The following is a 19,012-nucleotide window of genomic DNA, read 5'->3' as shown; positions in this document are numbered from 1 at the left end:
ACAATAATGTACAAATACAATCATTTAAACATGGCACAGTAAATAAATACTGCTTTAAAATAAGATACAGTGCACCCAATATGGGTAATTTCCACACAGAGAAAGCTGTTCTCTGTATAAAGAACACTGCTGTTGCTTGTGTGAAGTGTTAACGCCTGCAAGCTTTAAGAGGGTACAGTGATGCCCAGATGGCAGACTATCAGAAAGGTGAAAAACTCAGTAATGACTGCTCTACATTATAGCTGCCTAACATTAAAAATGAGTAATATGCACATTATAGTCTATGGAGCAGTGGGTGACTAAGGCAAGTTCTACTCTTGAAGGACATGTAAACATTTGCAAGAGAGGCTTCACACGAGCAACAAGCAGTTCAAATCAAGCTGTGCAACTTTGCATTAAATATATTTCAGAGCAAAGCTAACAGATTGTTAAAATCTCATAAAACTATATGCCAAGATTGTTTGAATGCAAGTAATGGCATTAAATATAATAAAATCTAAAGGCTTGGGGGGGCTTATGTTACATCACACAGCTTTGAATCCCGTCATCATCATTTTCAGATCAGTAAGGGAGAAAAGTGCTTTATCCCAACATACCACAGATTCATATAACCTGGTGGCACATAAGGAAAATTGCCTATTGCCAGCACATCTTAAAAAAAATCATAATGTTATCATATCACATAAAAGTAACAATGAGATTATAACACTGGAATTGAAAATGAAATCAACAACGGAATTAAACTTCATCTTGTTATTCTATCCGGAGTCTTGAGAAAAAAGAAAAGACAAAAGCACCCATATATAAATAAATCCCTCTTTCTAGGCCATTAAATCAAACCTGAGGGAAAGGATTGGATAATCCTGAATAGCATTTGGAAAACGGGAGAAAAAAACATAATATGAACTAAGCGTGTAAAGCTGGCAAAAACGGCTTGGAAAATGTTATAAATGCACATTCTATGAGAATTGCAAATTGGATACAAGCAACATGAAGGACGTAAAGCGCAGCTGATTGCCTGCAAAGCTTGGTGCTGAGAGCAGACAGGAAGCTCAGGCACCAGGCAGGAAGGAAGCGTCCAAAGGCGGGCCGCACAGCAGCCCAGTAAGAAAAAAACACGAGAGGCCGTGTTCCACTGCAGCGAAAACACAGCAGCCACACGGGCCAATACCACACTGGTCCCAGGTGCCTTTCAGATACCGAGGCACAGCTGAGACGAGGATACAAGAGAGGAGCTGGTCACCTTAATAGGCAACCTGAGGAGGACACCACGGAGTGTCTGGATAGAGCAGACAGTGCACAGACTTAAACCTGTAAGAGAGAGAACAGAGGAGAGATGTTGAATGAACCCCTTGAATGTTAGGCTTATTATTCAGTTGGCCATCTTAAGACTTATTACACAGTAATTACTATGAATTAGTGTATACTGTGTAGGCTAATTATTGACCAGTAAGCTCTATGCACAGAAAAAAGTGTATTTAATTTCCACATAAAATATAACAGGCTACATTAAGGCCCCATACAGACCCTTAGGGTTAAGGCATTGGTCGCCAACCCTAATCCTACAGGTCTACCTTCCTGCAGAGTCTAGTTCCAACCACAATCTACCACGCTCTAGATAAATAACGTCCTTAGAAGCCCTTGATTGGCTGGATGAAATGCATTGGTGTTAGGTGAGGAGAGTGCAGCATTTTATATGCAGGTTGGAACCAAACTCAGCAGGAAAGGAGCTCTCAAAGAGTTTGTGTCCACTGCCTGAAAGGTTTCCTAGGGTATTAATTTTTGTAATTTAAAGTGCATGTTTATATATCCTTATATTGTCTAGAACCTCTGGTAAACATATAATATCTGCAAGGCTTGAAGAACTCTTACCTGGATGGGTCCTCCTCAACTGAGAAAGCCCCTTTCATGTTGATGATATTCCTCTTGTTCTCAAACATTCCATAACTCAATGTAATCTGAAACAGATGCATAGAGGAATTTAAATTACAACGGTTTCCAAATACACCAACAGGTCACCACCTCAGAATTCGAAGTGTATAGTGTTTAGTCAGAACTACAGTCTCACCTGTTTGTGTACTTCTGATCTGGACACCTGTTGCAGGTTCTCCAGATGTGAGTGGAACAGGTTGCTGCGGGTAAGTGGAACCCCCAGAACCGACTCAATGATGTAACCGATGGTGCAGTCGTCAGGGAGACGGATCTTCTCTGCAGTGTTCATGAAATGACCACCACTAGAACAAAGATAGTAGATTTGGCTCAATTTATGGATGTTTAGGAGTGAAAAACTACATAATGTTTGTACAGGAGAGCCAAGCAAAAGATGTAATTTATTCATACCTTGCCCAAGGGCTCATCTTCAGAGCCAGACCACGGCTCACGCAGAAACCTGCCCCTCCAGTGGCGAACCAGAAATTAACAGGCCGCTGAAAACAAGAAAAAGCCACTCTAAGTCCTGACACATCATACCAAATTCGGGGTAAGAAGAAAATAAAGTATTTTCTTTATACTATTAAAGCTCTAATGTTCTTTATTCACTTACCATTTTGTTGTCCCCAAGTCTCTCAGTGGCCTCGATGGGCCGGTCCAAGCTGGGTTTGCCAATGTACATGTCTTGAGTGTGAGGGTACTGAGAGAGCAGTTGGACAAGGGTCTTCACGTTCACATAGTTATCGTCATCCACGTGGCAGAACCACCTAAACACGACAGGATCTTGTTAAAGGTATGCATAAAAAGAGTGCTGAGAAGTCCAAACACTTGTCCAATCAGCACAATTATAGTAAGACATTTACGACTTACTTATTGCCTGACTCAATGAACTTGTCATACTCCACTGCCATCTTGCAGGACAGAGCTTGGCGGCTGTGGGCAGCAGAGCAGTTGGTGTTGATGACGTGGCTTCCTGTAGAAGGCAGAGAAGGCAGAGAAGGCAGTCAGTATACAAACAGTACCTCACAACACAGTCACTTCAGAGTCTTAGTGCTGGACTAATGCATATCATTTGACACCACGGTGGGGGAAGCAATATGACCGCAAGTTATAATTATAGTGGTATACTACTTCACAATACACTTCTCCATATTATGGGTGATCAATAATTTTAGTCAATACTTCTAAGATACTAAACAGCTGTATGTAGCACAAAAAGACCAACAGTTAGAGCCTGAAAACAACCACTGTACAGTAACTGCATAGTAGGTAGCAGAGTTAATGCCATTATCTTGTTTTATATTTATTTACTTTTTATCAGTTTGATTCTTCCTCAGGTCCCTTCTTTAAATCATTCATTTTTGCAAGTGCTGTTTTTTTCTTTTTTCTCTTTTGCTAGTGCATGTTTAAACTTGCCTGTAAATCTCAGAACAACTGAATGTCTTGATACATTGTGTTATGTTAAAATGTTTTATATTTTGCTGTGTCTAACCATTACTTGAGTTAAAAAGCGGTCAAACTTTTTGTACCAACTGTCTGCCAGTGCTACAGCTTACTGCAAGATGTTTGAGTAGTATAGGCCTGGTTTCACTTAAACTATGCAAGTTTCAAAGCAAGAATTTCAGCCTCTCTCTTAGTTCATGATGTTGGCATCAAGGTTGTGCACTCACCCATTTTCTTCTTCAGCTCCTCATCCTCGCCATCTGTGAAGATGTACGTCTGTGGAAACAAAACAAGATGGTCAGAACTTTTTGTGCAGCCCAATGATGGTCAGAACTTTTTGTGCAGCCCAATGATGGTCCATCAAGAGTCCAGCTAGTGCAACAAAGCCAAGAACTGCACAGGAACTAGTGTGTTCCAGGCCTGGGCTAAATGTGTCTTTGCATGCTATTTATCTCATGGAGGACTGATTGGGAGCCACTGTCTGCCGATTTACGCCATGGAAAACTCATTCGGTTAAACAAGCCAAACTCGACCCCCCTGAATAAAAGAGGCCTTGTTGCTGCTTTTCCAAGCTCGCCATGGAAACTGCTCTGGAACCCCAAAGCATCCCAGACACAGAACAAAGAGGGGGGGACAGGCTACCCCGCTCACCCCCACACCTCCCCATGACACATACACAGCAAAAGCTCCATTCTATTCCTCCTATCCCCCTCTCCTCTTCATTCCCCAGAATCCCCCCCCCCAAATCCACTTCACACATGCAAATGCTGGAATGAAATTAATCCACAAGTCAAAAAAAAGCACTCCTTCAAGTTTCATTCTCCTCTAACCAGTCCACAGAATGCGCAGGTCAAGATAAACCATTATGCCATTGTGCATCAAGTCCTAGTGTAGCAGTCTGAGTGACGTGCAAGCCTCCGCTGTTTTGTTAAACAGAGAATGGTGGGAGGAGAAGGGGGCTGGATTAGGAGCTTTTTTGTGGTGGCTAAGACACAGCAGGTGCGAGGCGGCGGCAGGCCGGGCTCAAAAAGAAGGGCCTCTCCGACACACTCCTCACACACAGGCTGATGAAAGAGAACATCCTGGCTTCAGCCTCACACACTGCCGTTAACTTGTTTACACTGCAACTCAGGTGAGACGGCACCTGCCGCCTGATGCTTTATCTCAGCCACGTGTCAGAACAGGCCTCTATGGCCATGGCCTCCTAAACCCACACCCACAAATAGGAGCCCAATTGACTCCTTTTTACACTCAAGATGTCAAAAGCAGCTTGAACTCATGCCAAAACTGGCTTTTGTCAACCGTCCTCTTTTGCACACACATAAAAGCATGCAAACCCGTTTCTGTGGCTTTTTTCCCTTTTAACCTTCATGGCTGCCAAAGTGTGTTTGATCGGTTTGCAGAGCAAACTTTGAGCAGATGTTCAGCGCAGGGTGCAGAAGGCCACTGCCCGCTGCCTCTGTTTGTATAGTGACGTTCTGGCGGTTAAGGCTGCTGAAGGATCATTTGGCCAATGTTGTTTGGGCCCAGTTCCCTTGAAAGGCTGGCCTAATCACACAAGCAGCTGCCAGCAGTGGCTAGCCACAGCCAGACCAGAGAACAGGAAAGAAACCTCAGAGCTGATTAGTATATTAGAGGCCCTGTGTGTGTGTGTGTGTGTGGCCATTTACCCCTAATTCTCTTCCATCAACACCCCCCTCACCCCTTCCCAGCATTCTCCAGCCTGCTCTCATTGAACCACTGAACAATGTGGAGTGTTTTCAAGCTGGGTAAAGCTCTCGCTGGGGGGAAATTGGAAATATGTTTGCCCACATTTGCATACAGCTGCGGTGGTTAACTAAAGAGTGGTTCCACATAGCCAGCTCTTTGTTCTTGCTTCTCCCTTTAACTGAACTATGCACTTATCAAAAGAAATCACGTGCCAGACACCAAACGGTGATTCATCGCCTGCTTTTCTCTTCTGGCGTAAACTAAAAAGCTCTTGCATTTGAAAATTTTCACATAAGTGAGAAAGTCTTGGAGGTTTTGGGGGGGTTCTGTGCAAGGGGACACTGGAGAGGCCCTCCCCACTGCAGGAGCTGGCATGAGGCTAAAGAGTGCAAGAGCATGGAGCCTGGCTGGCTGTCTCCAGCTCCCCGGGAAGGAAACAAATAGGCGCTCCTCCCTCCATTAGCCACCCGCACAGGCCACTTTCCTGTCTATGCCAGGGCAAACCACAGACTCCCACTAGCCTCACCCCTCCCCTCCCTTTATTTAATACAACAGGACAGAGTAATACAGTAATCACTACCTGGGGGATTACACCCACACCCTAGTAAGCACGGGTAGTCCAGGTAGAATTATGTGCTAAATAATGGAGGCAGTCGAGCTTTATGGCATTCTGGACCTGTCTGTGTAACTGGACACCTGATAGCATAACACTGGCTGTTCTCCTCACATATTGTTGTAGAGCTCGCTTGCTGGGGAAGCTGCATTGTTCCAGGGGGGAAACTTAGAGAAACACCGGAAGCCAAGAGCAGCAGCGTGAAACAATCCAAACAGCAGTGAATCAAACTAAAAAGATTATAAGCTATTCAAAGTTACCAACTCATCAAAAACTATTTGGACAGTTTATCTGCTCTATTGTGATAAAAAAAGGCTTGCAGTGCACTTAAAGAACAATAGCTGTGAAAGACTGCAGTTTCTATTTAAGACTTCTGAGAAGAAAGCTGTGCGATATCTAAAGTCTGATGTCTATTTTAGCTCAGAATTTGGCTGACCTAGACTCAGCGGGAACAGAGTTGGTTCCCAGCCAGGCTGTGTCACCGGCAGGAACAGTATCAACAGTATGTCCTGATTGAATCTACCTGCTCTATTTACATGTAAACAGCGTTTCAGAATGAGCTGTTACTCACCCACAGAGAGCTGTACGGAGTGCAATGCAGCATGACCAGAGACTGAAGCCAGATACAGCCCAGGGAACAATCATGGGCCCACATGACCCTGTTTATCATGCTAGTCAAGCTGGTAGCCTCCAATTGACATATGCCACTTAGTTCCCATGCTGCACCTCAAACAATGCTTGGCCCCCTTCAAACACTTATTTAGTGCCAGCTATTGTGGATGGAGGCCAACTGGTGCACCAGAGACCTTGGGCTAATCCCCAGGCAGTTCAGATGACAATTACTGGGATTTAGCATGCTCAGGTGTTGCGGAGCAGAATATTGAAATAACCTCAGCCCGGATGCCCATATTTACACACTGGGAATGCAGGGATTCATATGGCTGGCATTAGGGCTGGATCTATTGTTCTCTGAGGCCCAGCCACCTGGCACCCATCCTCCAGGAACTCCCACTTGTATTCGGGGTTTGTGTTGGTCTTTTATGACTGCAGTTCTCTCAAGCAGCTGCCCCAATTAAAGTCCTGCTGTTAACTCTCCCTGCCGCCGACTTAACTTACATCAACCAATGTAAGGAAGAGGCCCTGGGAACGCAAAGCTCATTTTGAAAACTATGACCTGATGAGCCTGGGAACTTCTGCTGAACAAGCGGTGAGATATGACTTCATGGAAGAGGAGAAAACTGAGCTTAAAAAAAAATCTGTGCTCACTCTTATTCAGCCAGCTACTCCTGCTAGGCTAGGAGAACCTGCTAGGTCTAGGAGTCTAATCTGTCTGCACTTTGATGCTCGTGGCAACCTAGAGATCATGTCCTTTGTGCTCAGAGAGAGAGGAGGAGGAGAGAAGATAAGAGTGAGGGAGAGACTTAGAGAGAAGATGTAGCTACCACCCTGTCAGCAACATTAAAATGACAATAATGAAAGCAGCAGTGTTTTGAGCCGGGCGAGAAACTGCCTCAAATCGACAGTGCCCGAGGCGAATTAACCTGACTTTTGCTAAACTATGCGTGACTACTCTAGGTGGTGGACAAAATCACTTTGACTGCTCCGCGTTCGGTCCTGTCGAGGTGCTACGGATGCCTTTGTTGCCTACCGTAAAAGGGGCCTTTTTCTCAGGGCCCCGTTTTCACACAGTATGTACCACTCAGCATGCCGCTCAGAGTGCTGAAACTTGCCTACAGATGCCGTGCCTTTGTGTCTATCACCCCCCCCCCCTCCTTTGCAGCATCGCCTCAACCAAGCCCTTCTTTTTCCCACCGTTTGGATCGCTTGACCCAGCCGCTGCCACAGCTCCCAGGTTCCCATGGAGAGTGTTAGGCAAAGGGCTGGGAAAAAGCTTTTCTTCCCCTTTCAGAAAGACGCTTTGTTAGCCCTGGAAGGGGGACAGCCCTGAGGCCGCAGCCGCGGTGCATCCCCTGGCCTAGTGCATTCACAGGGATAACCCCAAACAATGGGGACGATGGCGGGGGGAGGGAGACAGAGAGGAGCAGAGGAGATGAGGGGGGCTTCCAAGCTGTTCTCCCTCTGTGTCTCAGGGGTGCAGGCAGGGAAAGATAACTAAAGGTACACTAAACATTCATAGTGCCTAAGCAGACATCATGCTGGGACAGTGTGGCCCTATTTGCTATTGAGATGCAAAATTCACACTTTAAATTGGTTTACAGTGCTTAATTTGAAAGACGCAAAGATGAGCCAAGCATTCAGGATCAAAGCAAACGTCACGTTGTGTCTGTTCTAGAAAAGTTTTGTCTGACTTAAAACTTAAAACAGAAACGCTTTTGATCTCAGCTGCCTGAAAGACTTAATTAGCAAGAGTAAACAGCTCATTACGGTCTCCATGACAACCGCATCAAAGGCAATTGAGCCCGCGCTCACCTGCTGCAAGTTCCTTGAAATCCAAGTGTCGAGCAGCAGCTCCAGCCTGGACTTATGGAACTTCTTGGTGGTTTTGACGGCGATGAAGATGTCATCCGCGCTGATGTTCTCGGCGGGCGGAGGGCTGGTTGTCGCTCCCGCTGCGCCGCCGGGCCTCTCCGCCTCCCTCCTGTTCCGAGTCAGCTTGGAGAAGTACGCGGAAAAGCCCCTCTTCCCGCTGGCCTGCTCACTCTGACCCCCGTCCTCCGTGCCCGCTTCTCCCAGACTCTGCAGCGAGCGCAGGCCGACCTCTCTCTCCCTCCGCGCGCCCTCAGTCGCGCTCCTCTGGCGCTGCGCGAGCAGCAGGAGCAGCGCGAGGCAGGTGACGCTCGCGCCTGCTGCAGAGAACAGAGTCTTTCTGCTGTGGCTTTTCAACATGTCGACACGCCTGCGGTTCTAACACGACGCTGAAGGCACTGCATCAATCTGGACGTGCCTCCAAGCCAACACTGTCATGTGCCGTGACTGCCCCTGTTTAAATGTTGGGAAAAACTCCTCGTTGTGGCCAAAAGGGTTTTTTATAAACTGCGCGTGTGGAAAGCCACGCCCCGTGGGCGGTCTCAGCAGGGGCATCGTGCTATGAGATTGCGTCGGGATTTTTTCCCTCCACCCATTTTCCGGAAAGCCCCGCCTCCTGAGTTGGGGTTAGCGAGTACTCACTCTCACAGGCAGGCATGTTCAAGCCATAAGAGGTGTTCCTGCTCGTGAATGCAAACTACCAGCCAATAATAGTGAAGAAGAACGGGCTTTGTCAGAATACGGGTGGGAAATAAAATGACGCTGGTGGCGATAGTTGTAAATGGGAGGAGTGGCTAATGAGAGCCATCCACAGATGGTGGAGGGAACTTTTGGGGGGGAATATGTGCTGGGGGGAGGAGGGGGTGCTATATGGAGTTAACTTTGTGCCAAAAGTTGCTAATGACAGTTGAATACTGCTCATTTTCACTCTTTTTTTAATATAAATGCATCATTCATGTTGCCAGTCTTTGCTTTCTTTTTTTTTAATTCAATGACTTTTATTGTATATTTTTTGCTTCTGGAATCTTTCTTTTGTTTCAGACTTTTGGCACAAGGGGCGGGTCTTAAAAGGGGGCGTTCAACTATAATTATTATAAACTTGTGGCACAAAATTAACTCTAAAAAAATGTATCAGCAATGACTGAAAGAGATATGAGAGCACAGACTGGCAAATTAAATAATATATTTATATAAAAAAGAGTGAAATTAAGTAGTCATAATAATCATTTTAACTGCCATTATTTGTATTTGCCACATATTTTGGGCATTTTGATACTTAAAATTTTGCTTGTGGATTTTATTTTATTTGAAAGCTTTGGGGCAAAATTAATTCCATAGAGGTGTCCTAACAAACAGACCCTTTATGTGGCATGCAGGGATGATATCATAAGAACGGACTGCAGCTCATTCTGTGTTTTTTTCCAAACCTCTAGTCTTCACTATGAGTGAAACACTACATTCACAGGACATTCTACTTGCTTTATTAGTCACCAACAAGTGTTGCATGCTCTTTGTCATGTTCTATAGTTAGGCCTGCAGTGCATTAGGCAATAACAGTTTACTAAAGAACAAATCTTGTTTGTTCTGCAGATCAAAATCTTGGCCATCCTCATGCTGCATATAAAGACAGTAAAGCAGGTGCTGTAGGCAATAAAAATTTATTTAGAAATTCTTGTCTAGAAAAAACAACTCTGCAGGTGGACAGCATGACAGTTTAGCTTTTGCCCTTGTTTCCGGTTGACAGTTGGGTATAAAGAGTGAGTGGGTGTCGACTTTCAAAGATTTATTGCTCTTTAGTGCTCTTCACATGCGTCACCCATGCGCATGCACTGTCTGCAGGTGTTTCTGGTAATAATCTGCTTCCAAGAAGTGTGCTCACCACACAGACTTGTCTCATGTAAAGACATTTAATATAGATCACTAATCTGTAGCCTGAAAGTTTAACATGTAAGTATGTTATTGTTACTGAGTTAAGCTGCCTTTACATGCAACATGTGAGCATTGCCCTCAAAAGACTTTTCGTCAAGTCAAACTCCCGCCACTTTTCAGCGACAGCCCATTCACATTCAGGCAAGTTTGGCAGGCAGGCCCTTTGCTTGCATGGCATGATCAATTCTTCACAGCTGACCTTATGGGGCCTTTAAACACTTGCGCACTCCCGGGTGCTTGTTATTGAAATGGCTGCTCTTCCACAGTGGAGCGGCTGTGACCCCACCAGTGAGCTCTGCAGACAGCTCGGCAGCTGCCGGTGACAATCCTGCTCCCTCTGCCAAAGCCAATCAGATCAAACTGTGTGCTGTGGGTGGGGTTTTGAGGATGGCACAGCTAGATGAGAAACCAAGGCGAATTAGCCATTTAGAAATGAAAAAAAAATAGTTTGGAGTTTGAACACCATCCTCATAGTTTGGCTGGATTACAAAGTATTAATTTTGTGAAACAGACTTCAGAATCTTCTCTGTAAGTGAAAATAAGTTAACACATCCTCTACAAGTAAATATTCTGCTCATTTTAGTGTGCGATTTCTATATTTGCTGAGTTTTACATATTAATGAAAAATAAAACAAACAATATGTTTATTTTTTCCCCACAGCAGAGAAGCAGCAATTGTGTATTTAAATGTGCAGAAATGTGTTAGATGTAGAGGATGTGTTAACTTATTTTCACAAATTAAGTGACTGGGGCACCCACACCTTTGCATATAACTGCACATATAGGTATAAATATATAGGTATAGGTATAAAGAGCAATAGGTTTAAAATGATACCATGACAGAGTGATACATTACTGTGGTACGTTGTACAAAGACACAGATAACGCTTACATACTTTTGTGTTTTTGTCTTAAATTAATAGTCATAATTGATAATTGACATGAGTCATATGGTGTGGTTTACATTTTCAATAACAGCTGTCAGACAAACACTCATTGTTCGTAGCAGGCCACAAATAATTAAGGGCATTAAAACAAGTATGAGAAACCAGGCAGAGGGGGTTGTCCCCCTGGCCTCTGTTGCTCTTGGATCATCGGCCTCTTTCTCTCCCCACTACACAGACGCTTTGGCCAGGGCCCTTCCCTTTAGACTCAACAGACAATAGAGGTGGTTAAAAGTGGGGCTAATACTGCACAATGCGAAAGTTCCGCTTGCACCCTGAACTGCAGCAAGACAGCCCCTTCAACTCCCCCCCTCCCTGCCAACCTATCGCCCTCCTTCTTCTCTGCCTGGACTACCAAAAAAGTTCCTTTCTTTTATTCTCTCTTTCATCCCCTCAAAGCAAAATCCCCCCCCCCACCACCACCACCACATCCCAGATCCTTCCTCTCTGAAGACGTTACCACTGAATTCCAGTGGGATGAAAGCTCTCCGCTGAGCACGGCCCACTTGCCCACAAGAATGCCCGAAGAGCGCGCTAATAGCCCTGAGAGCTGGCACAGGCATCTGAAGTAGAGCTCAAGGAGCCTTTGGGCTCACGCTGGGCCGGAGATGATTACACCATCACTATATATAGAGTCTTTTTAACCGTTCAAAGTCGCAGTTATCTTTTGACAGCATCACAGTTATCTTTTGACAGCATATGCTATTTATAAAGTTCCTTTTACTCTTTGAAAAGTTATGACTGTCAATAACAAAAGCATGTTGTATTTCTTGCTTGTAGCTCCAGAGAAAAAGGAGAAATTCTGTCAAAAGTGCAGATTCTAGACCTTCAATCAATACCACATTTGTGCTTGTAAGCAGAAGAGATGATATTTTTATAGGATTTGAAGTTAATGGAAAGTTACTGTGTATGCAGTCTTGTCCCTTAAAAAAAACCCTCCTTTACATATTTGTCAGTTAAAAGTCTCTAGCACAGCCTCATATTTGCCAGTAAAGAGTGTAAATCAAATAATTAACTTCATGGTTACCTAACTAATCAATCAATAGCATTATCTGTTAAATTCCTGTACTACATAAATAAACCAAAATGTAACTTGCTCTAATCTTTCAATATTTACTTATTTGTATACAGACGGAAAAATCACTGATGGGTGAATGCTAAATACACTGTCCTAAATGTATTCATTAATGTTATATATTACAATCCATAAAAAATGATAGGTATTCAGAATACATGTAGAGTACATATTGAGAGGGCACATGGGTAAAAACCCTGCTGTGAATTTGATTTCATTCACATTCTTCCTCACTATTACTGGTTGACAATTTTCTTCATGTACTTCAACTGTAACTCACTTATCTAAATAAAATTGTACATTCCTCAACATTATTTAGGCTTGACCCTGCTTCAGTCTCTCATAAGCACACTGTCACCTCTCTCAATGAACTAAGCAAACAATTTGCCAATATCCCAATAACAACATCTTGCAAATTGAAAAACTATGTGATTTTCAGTGAATAACATATGTAAATGCATGCATTAGTTCAGTACAACACAGATGCTAAACTTATCGCTCATGAATATGTCCACTACTGAGAAGACTGTTCAGTTTCATCATCCTCAAAAGAGCTCACTAACACTGAGTTTGATAACTGATTAATGCATTGATTTATCAGTCTACTCAGGCTTTAGCAGAGCTCAGTATCACTGAGATTAATAACTGATCGCATTGGTTTTTCAGTGTACTCAGGCTTTAGCAGAGCTCAGTAACACTGAGATTAACAACTGATCATCACAGTGATTTATCAGTCTACTTAGGCTTTAGCAGAGCTCACTAACACTGAGATTAATAACTGATCATCACAATGATTTATCAGTCAAACTTTCGCAGAAACTTCAGTGTTTGTAAAGGGAGCCATTTATTGAGTTCTTCGTTTGAGTATGTCTTTAGGCATTGCACGATCATTTAAGATAGTTAGCAATCAAGCACTTCCAAAATGTAGCTTGGACTGAATACAAATGCTTGATTTCTGTGTTCTGAATATGCATTCCATACACTTGTATTTCGGTATTCCATTACTTCCCAACCCTGCTTGTATACTTGCTGTACTTAAATGTAATTAAATACAGTGACCCTAAATCTATTTATGTTTAAGTAGCATAGCAAGAAAATAACAATATAATGTTAGACCTCTAAGGATAATAGTGTTATAGTGATGCACAAAAGTGAAACAGAGCAATTTTATGTGTTCTCAGGGCATCCTATCAGCATTGGCTAGCCTGCTCAGTGGGACCATATGTTTGGAAGGCCAGCCGATGTTTATCCCCTCACTTCTCCCATGTGCCAAGGCACAAGCTCCCATGGCTTGGCACAGCCATTATTTGTTTTTGGATTTAAATGTTTTCTTGTGGCTCGAAAATCTGGTCTTTCAACAAGCGTGCTCAACACACGGGGCAAGCTTATCTTATCTGACCATTCAATTTCTGCAGTTTCTACAACAGAGTCGAGCCCAGAGTGGAATTGACCCTGATGAAACGCTTTCCATGCTTTTTTGAACACAAAGCACACAGAGTACAGTTAATTACACTGGTCGGACTGAGGTAAGCGGCCTGTGTCCGAGCGCGTCCTCCCTTCATCTGGTCCTTATTTATATTTTCATCTTTGTGTGTGCCCTGGCCTCCAACCATTCGGCTGGTTCCCCCGGCTTTTGAAGATGCCAGTTAAACTCACACCAGCTGGCTCTGGAGGATGAGGTCTGTGTGGTTTCCCATCGTCTAACCACATTGTGGGTATGAGTGCATGAATATGACGCTCGTCTATCTGTCTCCGATCTACTGTTTGTTATTCCAGTCCAAATCATGAGTTATTTAAACATAACCCATTTATCTGGTGATGGCCTGTCTCATACTTTGAGGATTTGAGTCCAATTGGCCATAGCATGCTTCAGTTTCTCATGTGCTTAGAACTTTTAGAGCTTTGTGAATAATGCTGACTGTTAAGTGACTAGAAAATAGCTTGAATAAAATGAATGCCTCACAGTCATTTCTCTACAAGACTAGACTTTTTCTTGTGATGTCACTCTGACCTTGACTTCCAAATGGCTCCAATTGGAAGTGCATACAAAAGCCATTATGCAAGTGTTCATTCCTGCCAGTTCCCCAGTCTGCTAAACCTTTCAGCGCTGAGCTATTGTTTCTAAATATGTTACCAATAAACAGTGGAGTCGTATAGAGTGCCAGGCCTCAAAAAACGACCCAGTCATCCATCTCTCCTTCTCTTTCCCTCTCTCTGATGCGAAGGTCACAAAAACAATTCTCATTTAACCCATCAATTTCCAAACAATGCAGTCATGCCACAGCCTAGGTGTCCACTGAATGACAGCGAAGTGCACAACAGTCCCGTCACAATGAGACTATTTTCGTCCCATCTGGCCAAAATCCATCCCAGTTGATGGAAATAGTATCTGTACACTGTAGCGAGATGAACAAAAACATACTCTATTTATTTGTCTTTGGAGCGGCAAGCTCTTCTCCCGTTATAAACCCTGTGGAGAGCATCCTCTGAAGTGGCGTCCCTAGCAGAGGAACATGAAGCGCCTTCTGAGGGGCCGCGGGGTCCCCTGGCTCTCACTTCGGCTGTGACCTGTAATCCTATCAGCGCTAGCACAGCCATGCTGGGAGAATAAACATGGCTATTGGCTTCTGCCAGGGCCCCTTTGAATTCGCTGTGGCCTTCTCTCATACAGCTCAACTGCACTGGAACAAACAGTGGACGGTAGGATATGCAGATGGACAGGCTAACTGAGCTTCTTCTTCACTCTGTGGGCAACTCAAAATCTTGTATGCTATGGAACTATGTCATGAAAGAATCACTTTTGGTTCCCTAATGAACCTTGCAATGGATTGTTCCTTACAGTTCAAATGCGAAGAAGTTTTTTAAAGGAGCTTCACATAATGTAAAACCAATTAAAGGTAAAGTACTGTGCAAGTTTCAGGAGATACGTCTAAGAAGATTAGATATAAAATAATTCACATGCACAAGTAAGGGGAAAGTAAGAGGAAAATATGTGAAAAAACAGAAGTTTCCATAACTGGTATGTGTAGAAATATAGAGAACATGGACATCCTAACAACTGTGCAAGACCTGGCACACCACCAAAACTGTCACCATCAGATAAACAGTACTTAAAGCTTTCATCTTTGAGACAGAGGAGAAAATCGAGCTCCACTATAGCTTCAAATCTGAAGTCTATCCTTCCTGTCCATCCTTCCACTGTGAGAAGACAACTCCACATGAGTCTGAAAGGACGTGTAGCTGTCAAGAAGCTGTTACTGAGAAAATAGACAAAAAAGAAGAACATTTCTATATCGAACAAAGAAGCTGCTGGTGTTCTTAGAACAATGGACCCACCACCCCAGAGTCCAGACCTCAATATCATTGAGTGATACTGACAAATGAAAAACTTGCACTTAAAGGCACTTTTGACTGGAAATTAAATAGATAAATGAAACATTCAGGCCATCAATCGTTTATTTTTAAGAGTGCAAATGAACCACCGCTGTTTTCCTTCAAAAACTTTTGGTGTGCCTTCTGTTCCAGGCTTGCAGAATTCCTCGGAAGAGATGCACATACCAAGCGGCTTTGTAATTTGGAGAAGTGTGGAAGAGTCGATAGGCATTTATTGCAGATGTTCATAGTCCAGTGTATGTGTGCGAGGGTGCCAGCTGCAGTTGTTGCAGACTTGCGCTTTGTTTCCACCATGTCCAATGGATTATAGAAAATTTAGCAATGGCTTGGATGGCCAATCTCTGGCAGTGTGGCGGTCAGATTACACTCGGACTTGCCTGGACTTGTCCAGTCGAACTATAGCTCAGTTGAACATCTAGTGTACATTATAGAGCTCAAAGTAGTCCAAATACTGTGCACATACACTCATTCACTACTGTTGCCAAAACTCTGCCATGTTCCAACACACTGTTAGAAATTACAAGCGCAAGAGAATTTTCATTGAAATCAACTTACTGAAGGCAGATATTTATGGTGTAATGTATTACTCCACAGCGTAGCATAATAATTGATTTACAACTGTTTTTAAACTTCACAATGACAATAAGGCAGTACTGCAAGAATGTGTGGCTTCGTCATACAAGAAGCCCAAGTTTTGGTCCACCCAGTGTGCTGACAGCCGATGATTTGTGGATGGTTTTCAGTTTGAGGGAAAAAAAGAGGGAGATTTTGACGATGGGAAAGTAGCTGCTTGGCTATGTCTCTATAGCCCAGGAACAGAGAAGCCTGGACAAGAAGGTGGCTGTCTGCATCTGAATTGGCCAGAAAGCCCACAGAAAATCCTTTCTTCAACCTGTACCGGTCCCCTTTTGTGCTCGGCCACTACCTTGCTGAGCCGGACAATGGGGGAGCCACTGAAAACTGAGCCGTGCCTTTGCACTGCCTGGAGCCCATTAAGGCCCAAAGCACTACTGTAGCGCTCTCTCATCAGAGCCCCATTCTGATTCAAATGGCCCAGCGCATCTCAATGGGCCACTAGAAACAGACGCTGCATACCAACAGTAAACGAAAGCCATTTTGCAGCTTAAAAGTGCTTGTTCGGTTCACTCTGAGTACTGTACTCATGCTGTAATCGGATGTGGTTCGGAGTCGTGCACGTTTATTAATCTCATTCTTCTTCAACAATGCGGCCACAACCAGAATACGCCCTGTTCCTCACCGTAATTGTGGTGTTGTAATAAAAACTAAATTTATAATTCTGCCCAATAACTGTGTTGATGCTAAAACAGCTCTTAAATATTTGAGTGCAACATGATGGTAACAGGCGGAATCAGAAATACCCTTGGTGGTTGTAAACACTGAAGGATCAACTGAAGTTTCTTTGTTCCATTGAAAACATAAAGACATTGCGGGTAATGAAGTAACACTGGATGGGGAAGAATGGTGGTGGTGGGGTGGGTGGATTACAGAGGAAAATGACTGTTTCTCCAGACCACTTGAGAATGCAGAAGTGGCTCCTCAAAGAGACTACAGGAGATCTCATTATGTTGATACCTTGTTTCATTCTGCAATTGTAATTAATGGAGAGATAAGTCGCTATTGATATTCAAATGGTGCCCTGGCTGACTGGCTCAGTTCCCTCTCTAAATAGAGACTTAGAGAGAGGTGGTGGAGTTCTCTGACTGTGGCCGAAGTTTGTCCACCCTCTATTCAGTGGTGTGAATGAAAAGAGTGGTGTGGAAGCTAAGAGAACGGTCAGGGGTCTAACGGGTGCTGCAATACAAGCTGATATGTGAGTGTAGACCCTCAGAAGTGATATTTCTCGCAACAGAGGTTAAACGTCATAAAAGATCAATTCAAGTCGGCAAGGAGACCAGCATGAGACGGCCACTCAGGTGTGAAGGTCTCTGCGTCCAGTGTGAAAAGTCTCAGCTCTGTTAATTGAACGTCCTCCTCTAACTTCAAAGCCCCACAGTCACCAATTAGCTACAGCAAACTTCGGATCAGTCTCTTAATCTGTTTACTCTGCTTGTTTATTTTGCCAATAATGGAAGCCACATGTCGATGAAGTGACTGGAAAACAGTGGACCTCTGAAAAAGGAGGGGTTGGGGGTGTATATTTATGTCTGGATCTTTTGGTAGTTCATTTTTTTTCTTTTTTTGTTTTTGTTTTTTTTTTACTCAAACCTTTAGAAGTTATTGCCAGTAATAACAAAAGCTTGGGTTAATTTAATATCAATTATAACTCAGTGAAACATGCAGAGAAATTCTGGTGAAAGTGCAGAGTCTAAACTTTTAATCATTATCACATTTGTGTTCAGAAGAATAGCAGTTATTTCATTTTGATTTGAATTTCATGAAAAGTTATTGGTGTGTGTGCAGTCTTATTTTGTGGAAAGATAAACTAGCCATTACATTGTTGTCCCTCTAGACATCAAAACAAATAAAAAGCACAAAGTGCAGCCTTGAACCTGTTGATATGGAATGTACATTGGATGAAAATTATAATTAAATGTGCAATTTATTCATGTATTCATTATATATGTAATAAATATGTAATTACATAATTATACTTGAAGAGTATAGCAAAACAGTAAGAGTAATAACAGTACTAACTCTAAGGGTAAAGAGTCTGTATGTGGGCTTACACTTCAATTTCTCACAACTTACATATTTGTAGTTTTGTAGTACTTACTGAATAATTTATAGTAGTTACTGAATAATTAAGATTGATCTTACCATTAATAACTGAATAATAAGCCTACAGTTCAAGGAGCTAATGTAGCTTCATTGTACACATGGGACACAATAGATGGCAGGACATTTCATGCAGAACAAGGCCGTCTCAGTAGGCTACAGTGACTTGCAATAATTAATACAGTGTACTGCTATCTAGAGCAGCACATTTGCATAACTGTACTGGGACACTGGGCTGAGCCCCTGTCTTTGCCCTACTTCCACCTCCCTCCCCTTGGCTTTTTCCCATAACTCGGTCTTTGTGCTGGGCCTCTTCTCCCTGGGAAGCCCCTGATAATGAGAGCGTTTCTTGTGGCCCTGAGTTGGGAAGCTTCACTGTACCTTAATTGGGGCTCTAGTGCAGGAAAGGAAAAGAGGAACTGGACTAACAACAACAGCGGCCACTTTTGAATGGAACCAATTAAAAGTGGCTTCTCTCTCTCTCTCTCTCTCTCTCTCTCTCTTTCTCTCTCTGTGTCTATCAATCTTTCTCTCATTCTACTTTCTTTCTTTTCTTTTCTTTCTTTCTTTCTTTCTTTCTTTCTTTCTTTCTTTCTTTCTTTCTTTCTTTCTTTCTTTCTTTCTTTCTTTCTTTCTTTCTTTCTTTCCCTCTCTTTTCTCTATCTCTCCCTTCTCATTCTCTTTCTCTCTTTCACCCTCTCTCTCCCTTTCCCTTTTTTCTCACTCTCACTATTGTTTTTGACCTTGTAGTTC

General features: G+C 43.2%; 1 protein-coding gene across 1 annotated transcript; it reads right to left on the bottom strand.

Moving 5' to 3' along the window:
- Positions 1-779: 779 nt before the first annotated feature.
- Positions 780-8,651, bottom strand: lfng (LFNG O-fucosylpeptide 3-beta-N-acetylglucosaminyltransferase). The gene is made up of 8 exons (XM_036566747.1): positions 8,126-8,651; positions 3,600-3,648; positions 2,800-2,902; positions 2,543-2,696; positions 2,341-2,426; positions 2,069-2,234; positions 1,873-1,958; positions 780-1,311 (listed from the first exon to the last, which is right to left on the bottom strand). The coding sequence occupies exons 1-8, from the start codon at positions 8,540-8,542 to the stop codon at positions 1,245-1,247; spliced, it is 1,128 nt and encodes a 375-aa protein (XP_036422640.1). The 5' UTR covers positions 8,543-8,651; the 3' UTR covers positions 780-1,244.
- Between the last annotated feature and the right edge of the window lie 10,361 nt (positions 8,652-19,012).

The sequence above is a fragment of the Colossoma macropomum genome, unplaced genomic scaffold (assembly GCF_904425465.1).
Source record: "Colossoma macropomum unplaced genomic scaffold, Colossoma_macropomum, whole genome shotgun sequence".
Lineage (NCBI taxonomy): Eukaryota > Metazoa > Chordata > Actinopteri > Characiformes > Serrasalmidae > Colossoma > Colossoma macropomum.
Note: the sequence above shows the minus strand (reverse complement) of the source record. Positions and strands in the feature narration are given on the sequence as shown.

What these genes read in the sequence shown, in the direction of transcription:
- lfng (XM_036566747.1), bottom strand. Translation starts at nt 8,542, where the DNA reads ATGTTGAAAAGCCACAGCAGAAAGACTCTGTTCTCTGCAGCAGGCGCG. An exon ending in AAGATGAGCCCTTGGGCAAG is followed by an intron (nt 2,235 to 2,340) that starts GTATGAATAAAT and finishes TCTTTGTTCTAG; the next exon opens with TGGTGGTCATTTCATGAACA. An exon ending in GTTGAGGAGGACCCATCCAG is followed by an intron (nt 1,312 to 1,872) that starts GTAAGAGTTCTT and finishes TCTCTCTTACAG; the next exon opens with GTTTAAGTCTGTGCACTGTC.